General features: G+C 44.2%; 4 protein-coding genes across 4 annotated transcripts; 2 read left to right on the forward strand and 2 right to left on the reverse strand.

The window, feature by feature from the left end:
* Positions 1–45: 45 nt before the first annotated feature.
* On the reverse strand, positions 46–781 carry P3,4O (protocatechuate 3,4-dioxygenase, P3,4O; the record flags this gene model as incomplete). The annotated part of the gene is made up of 3 exons (XM_003848970.1): positions 46–186; positions 290–508; positions 629–781. 3 exons carry the CDS (start codon positions 779–781, stop codon positions 46–48), a joined length of 513 nt encoding a protein of 170 aa, XP_003849018.1.
* A 7,642-nt stretch (positions 782–8,423) lies between these two features.
* MYCGRDRAFT_48791 (uncharacterized protein) lies at positions 8,424–11,830 on the reverse strand (the record flags this gene model as incomplete). The annotated part of the gene is made up of 3 exons (XM_003848969.1): positions 8,424–9,431; positions 9,561–10,811; positions 10,883–11,830. Coding segments are annotated over 3 exons (3,207 nt in total), but the record flags the coding sequence as incomplete, so codon positions are not given.
* A 480-nt stretch (positions 11,831–12,310) lies between these two features.
* Positions 12,311–13,237, forward strand: MYCGRDRAFT_49006 (uncharacterized protein; the record flags this gene model as incomplete). The annotated part of the gene is made up of 1 exon (XM_003848935.1): positions 12,311–13,237. The coding sequence occupies one exon, from the start codon at positions 12,311–12,313 to the stop codon at positions 13,235–13,237; it is 927 nt and encodes a 308-aa protein (XP_003848983.1).
* A 203-nt stretch (positions 13,238–13,440) lies between these two features.
* Positions 13,441–13,833, forward strand: MYCGRDRAFT_96410 (uncharacterized protein; the record flags this gene model as incomplete). Its single annotated transcript, XM_003848936.1, has 1 exon — positions 13,441–13,833. The coding sequence occupies one exon, from the start codon at positions 13,441–13,443 to the stop codon at positions 13,831–13,833; it is 393 nt and encodes a 130-aa protein (XP_003848984.1).
* Positions 13,834–13,869: the final 36 nt, after the last annotated feature.

Here is a 13,869-nt window from a genome sequence, read left to right on the forward strand (position 1 = left end):
TCGTGCCCTCTTCCCATACCACTCGGCAGGTTGCACGTCGCATGGCTAGACATCCTCCGGCTTCGCCCTCTCCCCCAAATCCATATCCCGATGCTCATCAACATAATGCGAATCACCCTTCTTCTCAGCCTCTTTCCCTCCCGCGGCTCTCCACTCTTCAATCGCCTTCCACGCAACTCGGAAACCCTGTATCACACCCGTCAGCTAAGCCATCCACCTCCACCACCACCTCCCACCTCCCACTCCCACAGTCATGCGCCCATCACCCGCAAGAAGAACAAAAACTCACCTCAATCCCACTCGGCATCCCACAATAACAAGCCGCCTGCAAAATCACCTCCTTAATCTCCTCCTCCGTCGCACCATTATTCATGGCACCTTTGACATGCGTCGCCAATTCCTGAGACCGGTTCTGGCAGCAGAGCATCACGATGTTGAGGAAGGAGCGGGTTTTGAGGGGTAAGCCCGGGCGGGTCCAGATTGAGCCCCAGCAGGATTCGGAGACGTACTATGGGGAGCGTTAGCGAGGTCATACAACGGCGAGGGATTGGTTGCCAACGAGGGTTGAGTGTTCGAGGGAAGCGAGAGGAGGGCAGGGAGGGAAGGAAGGGTGGTAGGATGTATGTACTTCTTGCATAGCTTTCGAAAAAGAATTATCCGCGTTGGCGAGGGCTTTGTCGACGTATTCTTTTCCGGCGACTTGGTAGCGCATTTTGATGCCTTCGTTGTAGAGGATGCGGTGGGCTTGGGCGATTTCTTCGGGGGTGTAGTTGGAGGACATGGTTGCTGTTGGATGGAGGGAGGATGGAGGGGTTGTCGGGAGGAATGAGGAGGAATAGGATGGATCTTGTTTCTTTCTGGAGAGGTCGTGGTAGGATGAGGGCTTCACAATCGAGATCTAGGGGTATGTGTTTCGCACGAAATGTGAGAGTGAGGACGATGAGTAGCAGGAGGAGGAGGAGGAGGAGGAAGATGAGGAGGAAGATGAGGAGATGGAGGAAGGAACAAGCAATGCCCGTTCACGAGCTTACTTTCGTCAGCGCCTCGGCCAGCCCAAAGATATGAGCACGCGGACAGCTACGCCATTGATGCTAGAGCTTTTATCCGACTCCTCTTATCCGGGAGTTCGAAGCTCAAAAGCCGACGTCGGAGCGATGGAGCTGTATGGCGGAGAAGCTACCTACCTTATAGCTAGACTATTGTTGCTGACATAAGACGACATGTATACCTTGTTGTGGATCATTAGACTAACCATTAGTGAAGTGCACGTGACTAGTGCTAAGGCATTCCTACACACAGATAGCTAAAGTAAGAATCTTATACTTAAGATTCTCTCTGTATAATAATATATACCTGCTAATTAGAGGTCTTCTTCTACTTAGCTTAAGTCTAATTATAACAGGTTATAAGCCTAGCGTAACTACTGCACACTTAAGGAAGAATTATCTGTTCTAAGCGTAGCTACTAGAACCTTACTATATACTATTTAGATAGTTAACTAGCGAGCCGAGAAAGAGCTAGTTATAACAATAGCCGCAATATAGGCTAATAAGTTTAAGACTGCGAAGGAGAATAAAGTCCTAAGAAAGGGAAGTAACTTCTTAGACTAGTTAAGAATGCTTAAAGCAGCCCTTATAGACAAGGAGGTGTTAGGCTATATCTTTTATAACATTCCCTAGTGCCCTGCCTAACTAAAGCTAGGAATTAAAGTTAGATATCCCTCTCTACTAACTAAGAAGAGTACTACTTTATCCTCCTAGGCTCTAACTCCTTCCTAAAAAGAAGGAGGGGATACTTTAGTAATAGAACTTATTCTAACTAGTAGACTAAGACTAACTCCTCTCTAAGTCTAATATAAGTATAACCTAATTACATATAGGATTGTTAGCAAAAAGATTAACTAATCTCTAAGGCCTAACTTTAGGGATATAGAGAAGATAGCTAAGGAACTATATAATACTATTGCAGCTACCTACAGGCCTATTGTAACTATAAACATTTATAATAGCCTAAGGATTCTTAGAATTAGCAATATTAAGATCTAAGGAATAAATACTTAGAAGTACTATAAGGACTTCTAGAAGTAGTATTATAAGTATATCTCTGTAATAGAATAATACTCTAGGTCTAAGAACATTCTAGTCTTAAAGTTTACCTTTAGTAATAAGCAGATTAGGCTATTCTTTATCTAGGGCCTCTACTATCTAGAATACCTAAGAAGCTAGAGACAATCCTATTATATTAAGAACATAACTCTTAAAGAGCTAATTACCTTATTAATTAAGGAACCTCCTCTACAGATATAGAGGATAGTAGGAGGATTTAGGGGTACTACAGTAGATAATAATTAGTATACTAAGTATACCTATTATATCTATATAAATACAGATTGCTTTAAGAAGTACCCTAATAAGGCCCTAAAGTCCTAGGTATATAGAGGAAAAGGAGGATCTAATAAGGACAAGAAGAAGTCCTAAGATAAGAGTAAGAGATATAATAAGAAGGGAGGAAAGGGTGCTATAGTAATTAAGCCTATCTCCTCTTCTAATACAGGCTTAAGCTCTAATTTAGACAGCTTATTTATAGGAGCAGCAATTGCTGCTGCTAGAATACAAAGGAGTAACACTATTATCTAGGATTCTAGTATATTATACTACTTCTTTAATAATAAGTCCTAGTTCTTAGACCTTAAACCCCTAGAAACCCTAATTAGGTTCTCTTAAGCTATTAGACAAAGCACAGTTATATACTTAGGAAGTGTAAGGATTATAATAAAGTATAAGGGGAATAAGTTAAACATTACCTTACAAGATATGTTATACTCTCCTAACTCTAATTATAACCTTATCTTAGTAAAGACTCTCTAGCTAAAGTGCAAGGTCTACCTAGATAGGCTATCTTTATGCATTCTAAGGAATAATAAGAAGATAGGCAAGGTTTAGTCTACTTATAATATTCTAATCCTTTAGAATATAACTGTCTCTCTCCCTAAGAGGAGTACTAAAGTTGCTTCTACAACTAACAGGAATATATCCTATCTAGCCTTTGCTATGCCTAAGGCTAATATAACAAGATAGTACTAGAGACTAGGCTATGTAGGGAATAAGATTCTTAATGCAACAAAGGCTTAAGTCTAAGGACTTAAGCAGATTAACATATCTACACTTAAGTACTATAAGCTATGCAAGCTTGCAAGGTTATAAAGAGTAGTATTAAGAACTCTAAGACTAATACCTTAATTCTTATTAGATAAGGTCTATATTAACATTATAGGACTAATCTTTCTACTAGACATCTTTAGATGCAAGTACATCCTTATAATTACTAATGCAAAATTAAGAAGGAGATAGGCTATCTTCTGCAAGCTTAAATTACAAGCTGCACAAATTATTAAGAAATAGACTACTAAGATATTTAACTAGTACAAAAAGATAGTTAAGATCTAGTTCTTAGATAGAGGAGGAGAGTTTAACAATAATAATCTAATTATATTTGTAGAGAATAAGGGACTAAGATAGGATTTCTTAGCTCCCTATACTCTTAAGTAGAATAGAATTGCAGAATTATCTAACAAGGTTATCCTTAATAAGGTAAGAGTAATAATAATTAATTCTAGTCTACCTCTCCCTTTCTAGAGTTTTGTAGTTGCATATGCAATCTTCCTTACTAATAGGCTAGTATGCTTATTAATTAACAAGATTCCTCTTTAGGAATTTAATTAAGATCTTAATACTAGAACTCTATATATTAATCTAACAAAGGTTAGGAGATTTAGATATAGAGCATATCTATATAATTAGGGGAGACCTAATTTATAGAAGTTCTATCCTAGAGTAAAGAAATACTAGAATCTAGGATTCTAGGAGAACACTTTAACTAACTATATAGTTTAGAAGTTTAAACTATCTACCCTTACTAGGTTTTAGCATAAGATTATAACCTCTCCTTATATAATATATAATAAGGATAAGGTATATAGTATAATACCTGCTGCCCTAGACTTCTAAGGGGAGAGTTTCCTATAACTAATATAACCTATTACTATAGAACAGGAAGTCTATACTATCTATACTAAGGATTAAGATTAGGGCTAGGATGCCTAAGGGCAAGAAGCCTAACCTCTTACTACTTCTTATTTTTAAGAAGTAGAGAATATATTTAATACTATACAGAGAGAGAGAAACTAAGCCTCCCTTTTAATATCTTAGGGGGAGCAAACATTAGGTTAGGACATATAGTCCTAGGATAACTAACATAAGCAGTCTAAGCCTAATTAGCTAAAGGCTACTAAGTATAAAGAAGCCTCCTAGCTAGCTTAGGGGAAGTATATTTCTAAGGAAACAGGAAGTCCTAAGGGATTCTAAGGAAGTCCTAAGGGATTCTAGGAGTAGGCTAATACCTTATTAATATAGCTATAATATTAAGTATTAGCAGAGGATTGCCCTAAAAGGGAAGACCTCTAAGATTATACTATAACTCCCTTCCTAGACATTTATATTATAGGAAAGAGGAAAGTAAGGAGAAGCCCTAAGAGACCTAAGAAATTAGGTAATAAAGCAAGTCCTAAAAGCTTAGGCATATTTAAACTCTTAAGAAGTAGAAGATTAATTGTAAGAAAAGACTATAGCAAGATCTAGAAGATAGGACTTAAAGTAACAAATCCTAATCTGTCTAATCCTAAGATAGTTAAGAAAGCTCTCTCTAGATCTAACTATAAGGAATAAGAGAAAGCTATTATTAAGGAAGCTAAGTTACTTAAGTCTACAGGATGCCTTAAATAGAAACTTATTAGCACCCTCCCTAAGAGGAGAGTCCCTCTTATAAGGAAATAGGTCTTTAAGATTAAGGTGCTCTTAGATAGAACTATAGAGAAGTATAAGGCTAGATAGACAGCTAGGGGATTTATATAAAGGAAGGGACTTAACTATATTAATACCTTTGCTCCTACCCTAAGAGCTGCAATAGGGAGAATACTTCTGTCCCTTTTAGTTAACTTTAGCTAGAAGAGGAGATAAGTTAATATTAAGACTACATTCCTAAATCCAAACTTAGATAAGCAGATCTTTATTAAGCTACTAGAGGGAGCTTATCTCTTTAAGAAAGATACCTATAAGTACATTATATATATTAAGAAAGGACTATATAGGCTTAAGTAGGCAGCTGCTCTCTAGCACTACGATACTATAGATACTCTCTAAAAGCTTAGTCTAATAAGAACTGTTAGTAATACTTGCCTCTTTTAAGGGAAAGGCATCCTTGTTCTCCTTTATATAGATAACTTCTAGATCTTTAGACAGTTAGACTATAAGATTAACAAGCTAATTAAGGGATTAGAGCAGAAGTACATAATTAAGGTTGTTAATACTAATGTCTTTCTTAGACTTTACCTAAAGGAAGGGAAAGATAGCTCTATATCTGTCTCTTAGGAACACTATTCTAAAGACGAACTTTAAGGATATAGTCTTAATAATGCAAAGAGTGTTAAGTACCCCCTTAACACCCTCCTTAAACCCCTCTAGGATAAGGGAACAAAGGAGGACTATAATCTCTTTAATAAGATTATTAGGGAACTGCAACATCTGTTAAACTATACTAGACTAGATATTAGTTTTGCTATTAACTACTATATAAGGTTCCTTTAGAACCTAGGACCTTTGTATATTTAGGCAGCTAAACATATCTAGAGATATATTGCAGGTACAATTAACAAGTGCCTTATATATAGGAAAACTAAGGAGCAAATTTAGATTAAAGCATTCTTAGACTCTAACTTTGCTAGTAATCCTAGCATATCTAGGTCTACCTTAGGAATGCTCTTTAAAATTGTAGGAGGCCTAGTTGTCTAAAGATCTTAACTATAGAAAGAAGTAGTACTATCTAGTACTAAGGCAGAGTACCTCTCTCTTACTAAGGCAATAAGAGAAGTAAATTAGGTAAGGAATCTTATTAATAAGCTCTAGCCCTTTACCTAGGCTAAAAGCATTTCTACTATCCTTATTAAAGTAGACAATTAATTAGCTATTAGCCTTGTAGAAAACTATGCTAACTCTAAAAGATTAAGATATGTCTCTCTTAGGAACTATTACTGCAGAGAGCAATATAATAAGGGGAGTATTAAGGTAGAGTTTGTAAGGACAGATATGCAGCTTGCAGACTATCTAATAAAACTAAAATCCCTAAACACTATCCTCTAATATATAGATCTATAAATCTAGCAAAAAGATACTTATATATCTATGTTAGGCAGCTAACATAGACACATAAGAGAGGCTAATATAGGAATTAAACCTGTAACCTTCTAATCTGTAGTTAGAAATTATACTACTAGACTAACTAGCCCTTAATAAGAAGAGGGAAATTGCTCTTAAATTTATGCCTTAATACCTGCATTCCTACCTAAGAAGGATTCCCTCCCTAGAATTATACTATTTTATTTGTCGCAAAACTAAGAAGCATAACACTTAGAATACTTATTTTATTCTTATCTGTATAAAGGAAAGGAGGTAACTATATACCTTTACAAAAGTATCTAAGAAACTATAAGAAAAACACCTAGCTAAAGGAAAACTTTTCTATAAAAACCTAAAAGCATTAGAACATATCCTAGAACTTGCAGCCTACCCCCCTAAAACTACTACTAAAAGACTAAGCTAATTCCCCTAGAATCTTAACTTAAAGCCTAGGAGAATGTTAGTTTCTATTAGGGAAGAAGGGATTTTAAGGAGAACATACACAGGATGCTATACTACTAACTACTACTTTATCTCTGCTTTGTTAGAGCTTAATATTTAGCTAAGAGGAGTCTAGTTATAGTATAACACAAATCCCTAAGGATTAGGAGTTGTTAGACTAGGGTAGTTTTCTACTAGGAAGGCCTACTCCCTTAGGTTATATAGCTCCTTTATTACTATATTAATAAGGTCTGTAGTAAGGAGATCCTTATTAAGCTTAGCTATAAACCTATTAAAGTAAGCTATAAAAGAGAAGGGATCCTAAGCCCTAACATTTACTCTGTTATAGTATCTATTTATCTCTCCTTTAATAAATTAATATATAGTCTAATATACTATAGAACTATCTTTGTAGATCTATAGGAGATCTCTACTACTAATAGCTCTTACTTTATCGATAACTTGTTAGAAGGTTTTCCTAGGGACAGAGAAAGCTGCTCTTCTTCTAGAAGCTATAGCTAGTAATATAGATTGTATTATTAATAGCTGTAAGGGATAGATAATAGATTAGCTAATAAATTAGCTAAATAGATAAGAGGTATAGATTATAAAGTAGAGGAATAAAAAAGCTAGAAGAAGATACTTTTTAATAAGCTAAAGCCGAGTATTAGCTACGTAGTAGGTAAATACCTGCTATATTTAGGTAACAGACAGCTCGTAATAATGCAGCTGCTAATAGGGGAGTGTTGTGGATTATTAGACTAACTATTAGTAAAGTGCACGTAACTAGTGCTAAGGCATTCCTACACACAGATAGCTAAAGTAAGAATCTTACACTTAAGATTCTCTCTGCATAACAATATATACCTGCTAATCAGAGGTCTTCTTCCACTTAGCTTAAGTCCAATCACAACATACCTCACGTCGTTGCTACCAAGAACTATCCTGCATCTCCTTTGCAGCCCCTTCTTGTTCGAAGGAGTTGATCTTTCCTTCCTCGAAGCGCTTGAAGTAGACGTACCTGTCCGGATCATCTGTAGATATCGACGCAGTATCCTCGTAGGATCCTAGTTCTGTCTCCCACCCTTCAAATTCAGACTCTGCATCTTGTAGCTTCGACCAAAATGACATGTAATCTGGGTTTCCGGCGTTGGGATCCTCCTCGCCCTCCAGCTCGGACGTCCATTGTGCAGTCGTCAGCCTGCGAACGGCATCGTAAATCAGTTCGGCGCTCAAATTGTCGCTCTTATACCATACAGTGCTCAACGCCTCACGCGATTGCAGCCACGAGTTGTCGCGGACAAGGCGAATCGTGTCCTGTGGTATGATGAATTGTTCAGCTTCAAGTAGTATGTCCAGAACAAGGCCCAGGACCCCAGGTCGCCGAGCTGCGTAGAATAGCTCAGACCACAGTGTTTCATGGCTGCAGTTGCCAGCAAGCAGGCTCGTGCCGAGCTTGTTCATTCCATGCCATCGTAGCAGCAATTGGGGCGACGCCATGCCACATTCCCGTGCTAGGTCTCCTTTGTCAAGACCAATCTCCATGAGCATCTTCACAGCTGGACAATCTTCAAGGCTAGCGCCGTATAACGGGGCCGCGTGTTCCCTCTTGCCCGGTATGACTGTGCAGCCAAGATGAGCTCCTTGCGCAAAAAGGAGTGCTGCTAGTTCCGCGCGTTTCCTTGCGGCTGCATGGGCTATTGGAGTCATCCCTCCCGCATCTGCGGTGTTCACGGCAACCTTGTTCGTATTCAGAAGTAGGCCCACAATGTCAAGATTCCCGGTTCTGGCCGTCCAAGCAAGCGGCGTCAATCCTTCTCTGTCCACCGAAGCTGGATTTGCGAGGCCAGTATCCAGAAGCATCTTCACAATTTTGGTGTAGGACGCATGGCTCTTCTCTCTATTGATTGATCCCGCTGCCCACGAGATCGGCGTCCGGCCATCTTTGCCGCGTGAGTCCGTATTCACCGAAAAAGAGCTCAGGAGCAGTTCCACAACGCTATGGTGTCCATATGCTGCTGCAAACGAGAGCGCCGTCCGATCATCAATATCGCTCATGTCCGGACTCACCGTTGTAGAGCTGAGTAGCAGCTCCACAACGCTGAAGTGCCCGCGGTCTGCCGCATACGTGAGTGCCGTCCATCCTCGTGCATCTCGCGAGTTCGGAGTCGCCGGAGTAGTGCTCAGCAATGCCTCGACAACGCTGGAATGTCCGGCCCAAGCTGCATACATAAGTGCTGTCCTTCCGGTCTTGTCGCGCGATTCGGGGTCCGCCCGGCCAATGCTCAACAGGAGGTTCACAGCCCCGACATGTCCAAATTCTGCTGCCCAGCTGAGCGGTCTGCGCTCACCCTCCTCTCCGATGTCTCCCGATGTGGGGTCTAGCTTTAGGAAGAACGAGATCGCATGCTCGCTCCCAAAGCGCGATGCATAGATAATAGGTGGCAGACTGCCTGGTGAATTGCTCGGCAACTCAATCGTAGCCAACGCACAGAGGATTTGTAACGACTTCGCGAGATCATATTTGGCCAGAATGTGCCATGGCGTGAGTGAGCTCAATGCGATGCGTTTTTCGGCTAGAAGAGTATCGTATCCATGGTAAAACTCCATAATGCACAACGCGAGGAGGCGCTTGGGATCATTCAGAAGTGCAACCACCCTGGTTAGGATCAACCGCTCGGTTCCCCTGTCTATTGAGGCTCGTTCGATGTCTTCGACGTGTAAAGCCCAATTACGACTTGCGTAATTCAAAAATGGCCACTCACGTAACGTCGGCAAGGGGGAAGTTGGAAAAATTCCACAAAGTTGGAATCGCCCAATCGGTTTCCTGCCATGGCGCAAGCTGGCGCTCTGCGGACGAGAGGACTCTAGACGACGGTAGCTGGCCACGGCAGGGAATGTTAGATAAGCAACGCATGTCTCTGCAATGGCCATGTCGCCGTTCGGGAACCAAAATGGCAACTTCTCTTGAAAGTATTCCCGAGTGGTGTAGTGAACCAGCCTGACCACGTCACTTTGCGGTTCGATCGTGATAAGACCTGCACACGCGGATATGATCGTGCTAAGTGCCGTCATTCTCTCGGGGTCGAATTTCTCGTCGTCCTGTCTGACCGCGAGAGCATGCTGAAGTTCCAGAGGACTCAGTTGACGCTTGGCATGGACCAGCAAGGAGAGCGCATCCTGTGCCAGTGCGGCCTGGCCACTTGAACTGATCCTGGACATGGTTGCTTCGTAAATGTCTTTGTAGGCCTCGACTCCTTTGCGGAGTCTGTCAAGTCTGTCTTTGACGGCTCTTACGTTGGACAGAGTGGTGAGTATGTTCATGTGAAGCCGCGCGAGGAGGAACATGCCATCTGCAGTTTCGATGACCTCGTTGACAACCCGCGCCATCACATCGTCGCGGTTCTGTATGTCTTTGTCCATTTCAGCGAGTCTTCCCTTGACGTAACGTCGAATGTCCTCTTCAGAAGCCCTGATCTCGATCTTCTGGTCATCGGCAAATATCTCTTCGATGAGCGGGACATGTCGAGATGTCGCAAGAAGTGCCAGATTGGGCATTCCCTTTACAGCAGTAAGGAAGTCCTCGCAAGCTGGTAAATTGCATTCGTCCAGAGCATCAACGACGAGATGAACGTTTTTGGAGGCTTTTAAGGTCGTCTCCAGCGTGCTGAGGAGCTCGCTTGTGCGTGGTCGGGTCTTCCGCGGCTCGTGTTGGCGATACAGCGCCTCGACATCTGGAACGATGCAACTTTCTCGAGTACAACTCACCTGTCGCAAGAGCGCACACATGAGATGCTCGAAAGTTTGATCCTGATGTTGAGCATAGTCGCAAAAGATGTAGGCCACCTGGCCAGCTGCACCGGAAGAGTGTAAGAGGTGGTGTATCGCAAGCGTGGAGATGACCGTCTTTCCAGTTCCTGGATCGCCTGGACAAAAGAGAGCGCTGGCATTTGTCGAGAGAGCCCACTGTTGGAAATGCGGATGCTGGAGAAACCACTCTGCGGTACCAGCGGAGTGCTGACGGCTGAGGTCCGTAAATTGCTTCGAGTAATCGGTCGGACAGAGCCAGTCAAGTATTCTTTGCGTCTCCGCGCTGGCATGGAAATCCCGAACGGTCTGTTCGGTCTTTTGTACGGTCTCCTGGACTGGAACAAACATCAGGATTGAGAGCCAGATATTTCAGCTTATCAGCGGTACTCACTGCTATTCACCGTCTCGACCAGATCTCCGATCTGCGGTGAGATCACGACATCTGCTGGGCGGACATATCCCAAAAGCTCTTTCGCAAACGCAGCTGCCGTACCCGCTGCGTATCTCTGCCAGACATCATTCTTGTGCTCGTCTGCGTAGTCGCAAATTCCTCGGATGACAAGGCATGGAAAGCTGTTCATTAGGCTTGCCGCCTCCATTTCAAAGCATATTGGCTTGATGTTTTCATTGCTGAGCCATTCCAAGACCTCGTCCCGCTCTTGTGCATTTTTGATTAGGCGATTGCCCGATGCGATGATGCCATACCGAATTTCGGGATGAGGGCGAGCCTCCGTACCCAGTTCGGCTCGCAATGGATCTTTGTCGTTGCCAGGGTAGCCGTATGTCACCTTTGTCTTCTTATGACGCTGGAAGACTTGCATGAAATGTTCAAGCTTCGAGTCTTGGAACTCGTGATCCGCTTTCAGGCTTTCGATCGCATTGCGAAGTGCACGAGGAGGACTGGCCAGGAATCCTTTCCGCTCTTTAGTGGCCACACCACTGCTGACCTTTGCTTTGTACAGATCGTACTGGGCCACACCTCCGCTCTTTCCGTCAGGACTACTGACTACGACGTCTCCAAGCAGAACATCTCCGATCCACGGTATACCGGCGCCGATCCCGACCATGAGACCAATCCGAATGTGTGGAAGGGAGGCGCGAAGGCCGCTCACTGTGACGGCAGCAGAGACGAGACCGTACTCGCCGTCCGGAAGAGATGCAATGACGATGTTGTGCTTTGCGATGCGGCCCCAGCTGTATACATTGTCATCCCTCAAAAACTGGTGGAATCCGTCCGGCTCCTGGTGTCTCTCGTCCAGCATGAGTAGAGCTGCCGCCTGCTCAATCGGAAGCGCACATAGCCAGGCCACGGTATAAGAATCCGCCCGGAGTGGTTGCTCGGACGCCATGTCAATGCAGTTCGCCTTCAGAGCGATGGAAGCCTCGAAAAACAACAGGCTCTTCAACGAAAAATTGGAGGACAGAAGAAGATGGGAAGAGAAGAAATCAAGGGAAAATCAGCCTTGCTTACCATCTTACCTTTAGCGATGCGTCGTCTTGTTACACAACATGAGCATGCGCATAGCTCGAAGGAGTTGAAGACTTTAGGAGCTGACTTTAGAGGGGCAAATGGAGAAACTATATATGGCTCTCATTGCTGACGTAAGTAATGCGCCAATATAGACCGAAGGATTCGAAGGCAATTGCTACGCGGGGAAGACATGACCGAGGAAGAGAGCAGCTGCAATGCACAGAAGCGTCAAAAGGCATATTTACCATGAGGTAGGCTGCTCGATTTCATTCACTTGAACATCCTAGCTCCTTCCTATTCCGAACCGCCATTATCCTCTACAACGCCGATCCCGGCGACTTGCCGTATCTCCATCACAATGACATTCCCTCTTCCTCCTGCCCGCGAAAACCAAGTGTACGTGACCGTCTCGCCCCTGGCCGGCGGCTACATAACTCTCGCAGACCACTTCTTCGTCTCGCCGGCGGAGCCAAACGCAGCCCGCACAGTACCTTCTCTGTCCTTCCTTATCAAACACCCAGGACCGAACAAGTTCTCCTCCAAAACTTCAAGACCCTTCCACCTCATGTTCGACCTCGGCCTACGCCGCTCCAAAGACCGCTACCCGTCCGCTTTACAAGCTCACCTGAAAAGTCGAGAACCTCACCATCTGGAACCGGGTGTAGCAGCGCAACTTTCCGCCGGCGGACTAGATCCGGGAGATGTAGACATGGTGATATTAAGTCATGTGCACTACGACCACCACGGCGATCCGGAGGATTTTCCCAACGCACAATTCCGAGTCGGGAAGGGTGCATTAGATGTACTAGAACACGGGCTCGGAGCGGGAGGCAGTCATCAGCATTTCGTGCCTGGAACACTTCCTTCCGACCGGACGCAGGAGCTCTCAGATCCAGCGGTGAGAGGGGAGTGGAAGTCTATGGGTCCGTTTCCGGCTACGTTGGACTTATTTGACGACGGGAGTGTGTTTGTGATTGATATGCCGGGCCATCTTCCCGGACATGTGAATTTACTTTGTCGAACGGAGGGCGAGAGGTGGGTGATGTTGTGTGGTGATGCGTTTCATGATCGGAGACTTTTGACGGGGGAGAAGGAGATTGGGACGTGGGAGGGGGAGGGCGGGAGGAGGCTTTGTATTCATTGTGATGAGGAGGGGGCGAGGAGGAGTATTGGGAGGTTGAGGGAGTGGGATCGGGTGACGGGGGAGCAGTGTGAGTTGGTGGCGGCGCATGAGGATGCGTGGTGGGAGAGGAATCGGGATAAGCAGTTTCCTGGAGTGCTGTAGGCTGAGATAATCCCGATCGCGGGAGGTGGGAGGTACTCATACGGACGATTGAGTTGGTCGATCAAGGATGAGATGCCTGCGCCTCACCAATCTTGATTAGATCGCCATCCCAAGATGTAATCGATAATACGCATCTCTCCGAACCGCCCAACTGCTCAAAACCCGCCACCACGCCTTCCAAAGCAACCGATACCACCACAACCATGGCCGGCTACCATCCCTCCACCCCCTGGCCCTCAAACCTGGCAGAATTCGACCTCGAAGCCGACATTCTCGTCGAGCAATCCTTCGACTCCCGCACCCCTCAACTGTCTCCAGCTGCTTACGATGACCGAAGCTTCGGTCCGGTGATGGGAACGTTACCGAAAGCCGTTGCTGGGGAGGAGAGTCAGCCGGCGGATGAGGTTGAGAATGCCCGTGATGATCCTTTTGTGACTTTGCCTTTGACGGGGGAGCGGCCGAGTAGAGCATCGGACCCGGTGGAGGATGGGGAGGCGAAGGTGAAGGCTGTGGATGCGGCTCCGATGAGAGCAAAATTGAAGGATGGGAATGAGGGGACTACGATGAGGTTACCCATCAGGGGGAAGAGGCCGTGAAGGTATGGTGTGATCAAGTAGCGGAAATAATGTTTG

This window comes from Zymoseptoria tritici, chromosome 10, assembly GCF_000219625.1.
Source record: "Zymoseptoria tritici IPO323 chromosome 10, whole genome shotgun sequence".
Lineage (NCBI taxonomy): Eukaryota > Fungi > Ascomycota > Dothideomycetes > Mycosphaerellales > Mycosphaerellaceae > Zymoseptoria > Zymoseptoria tritici.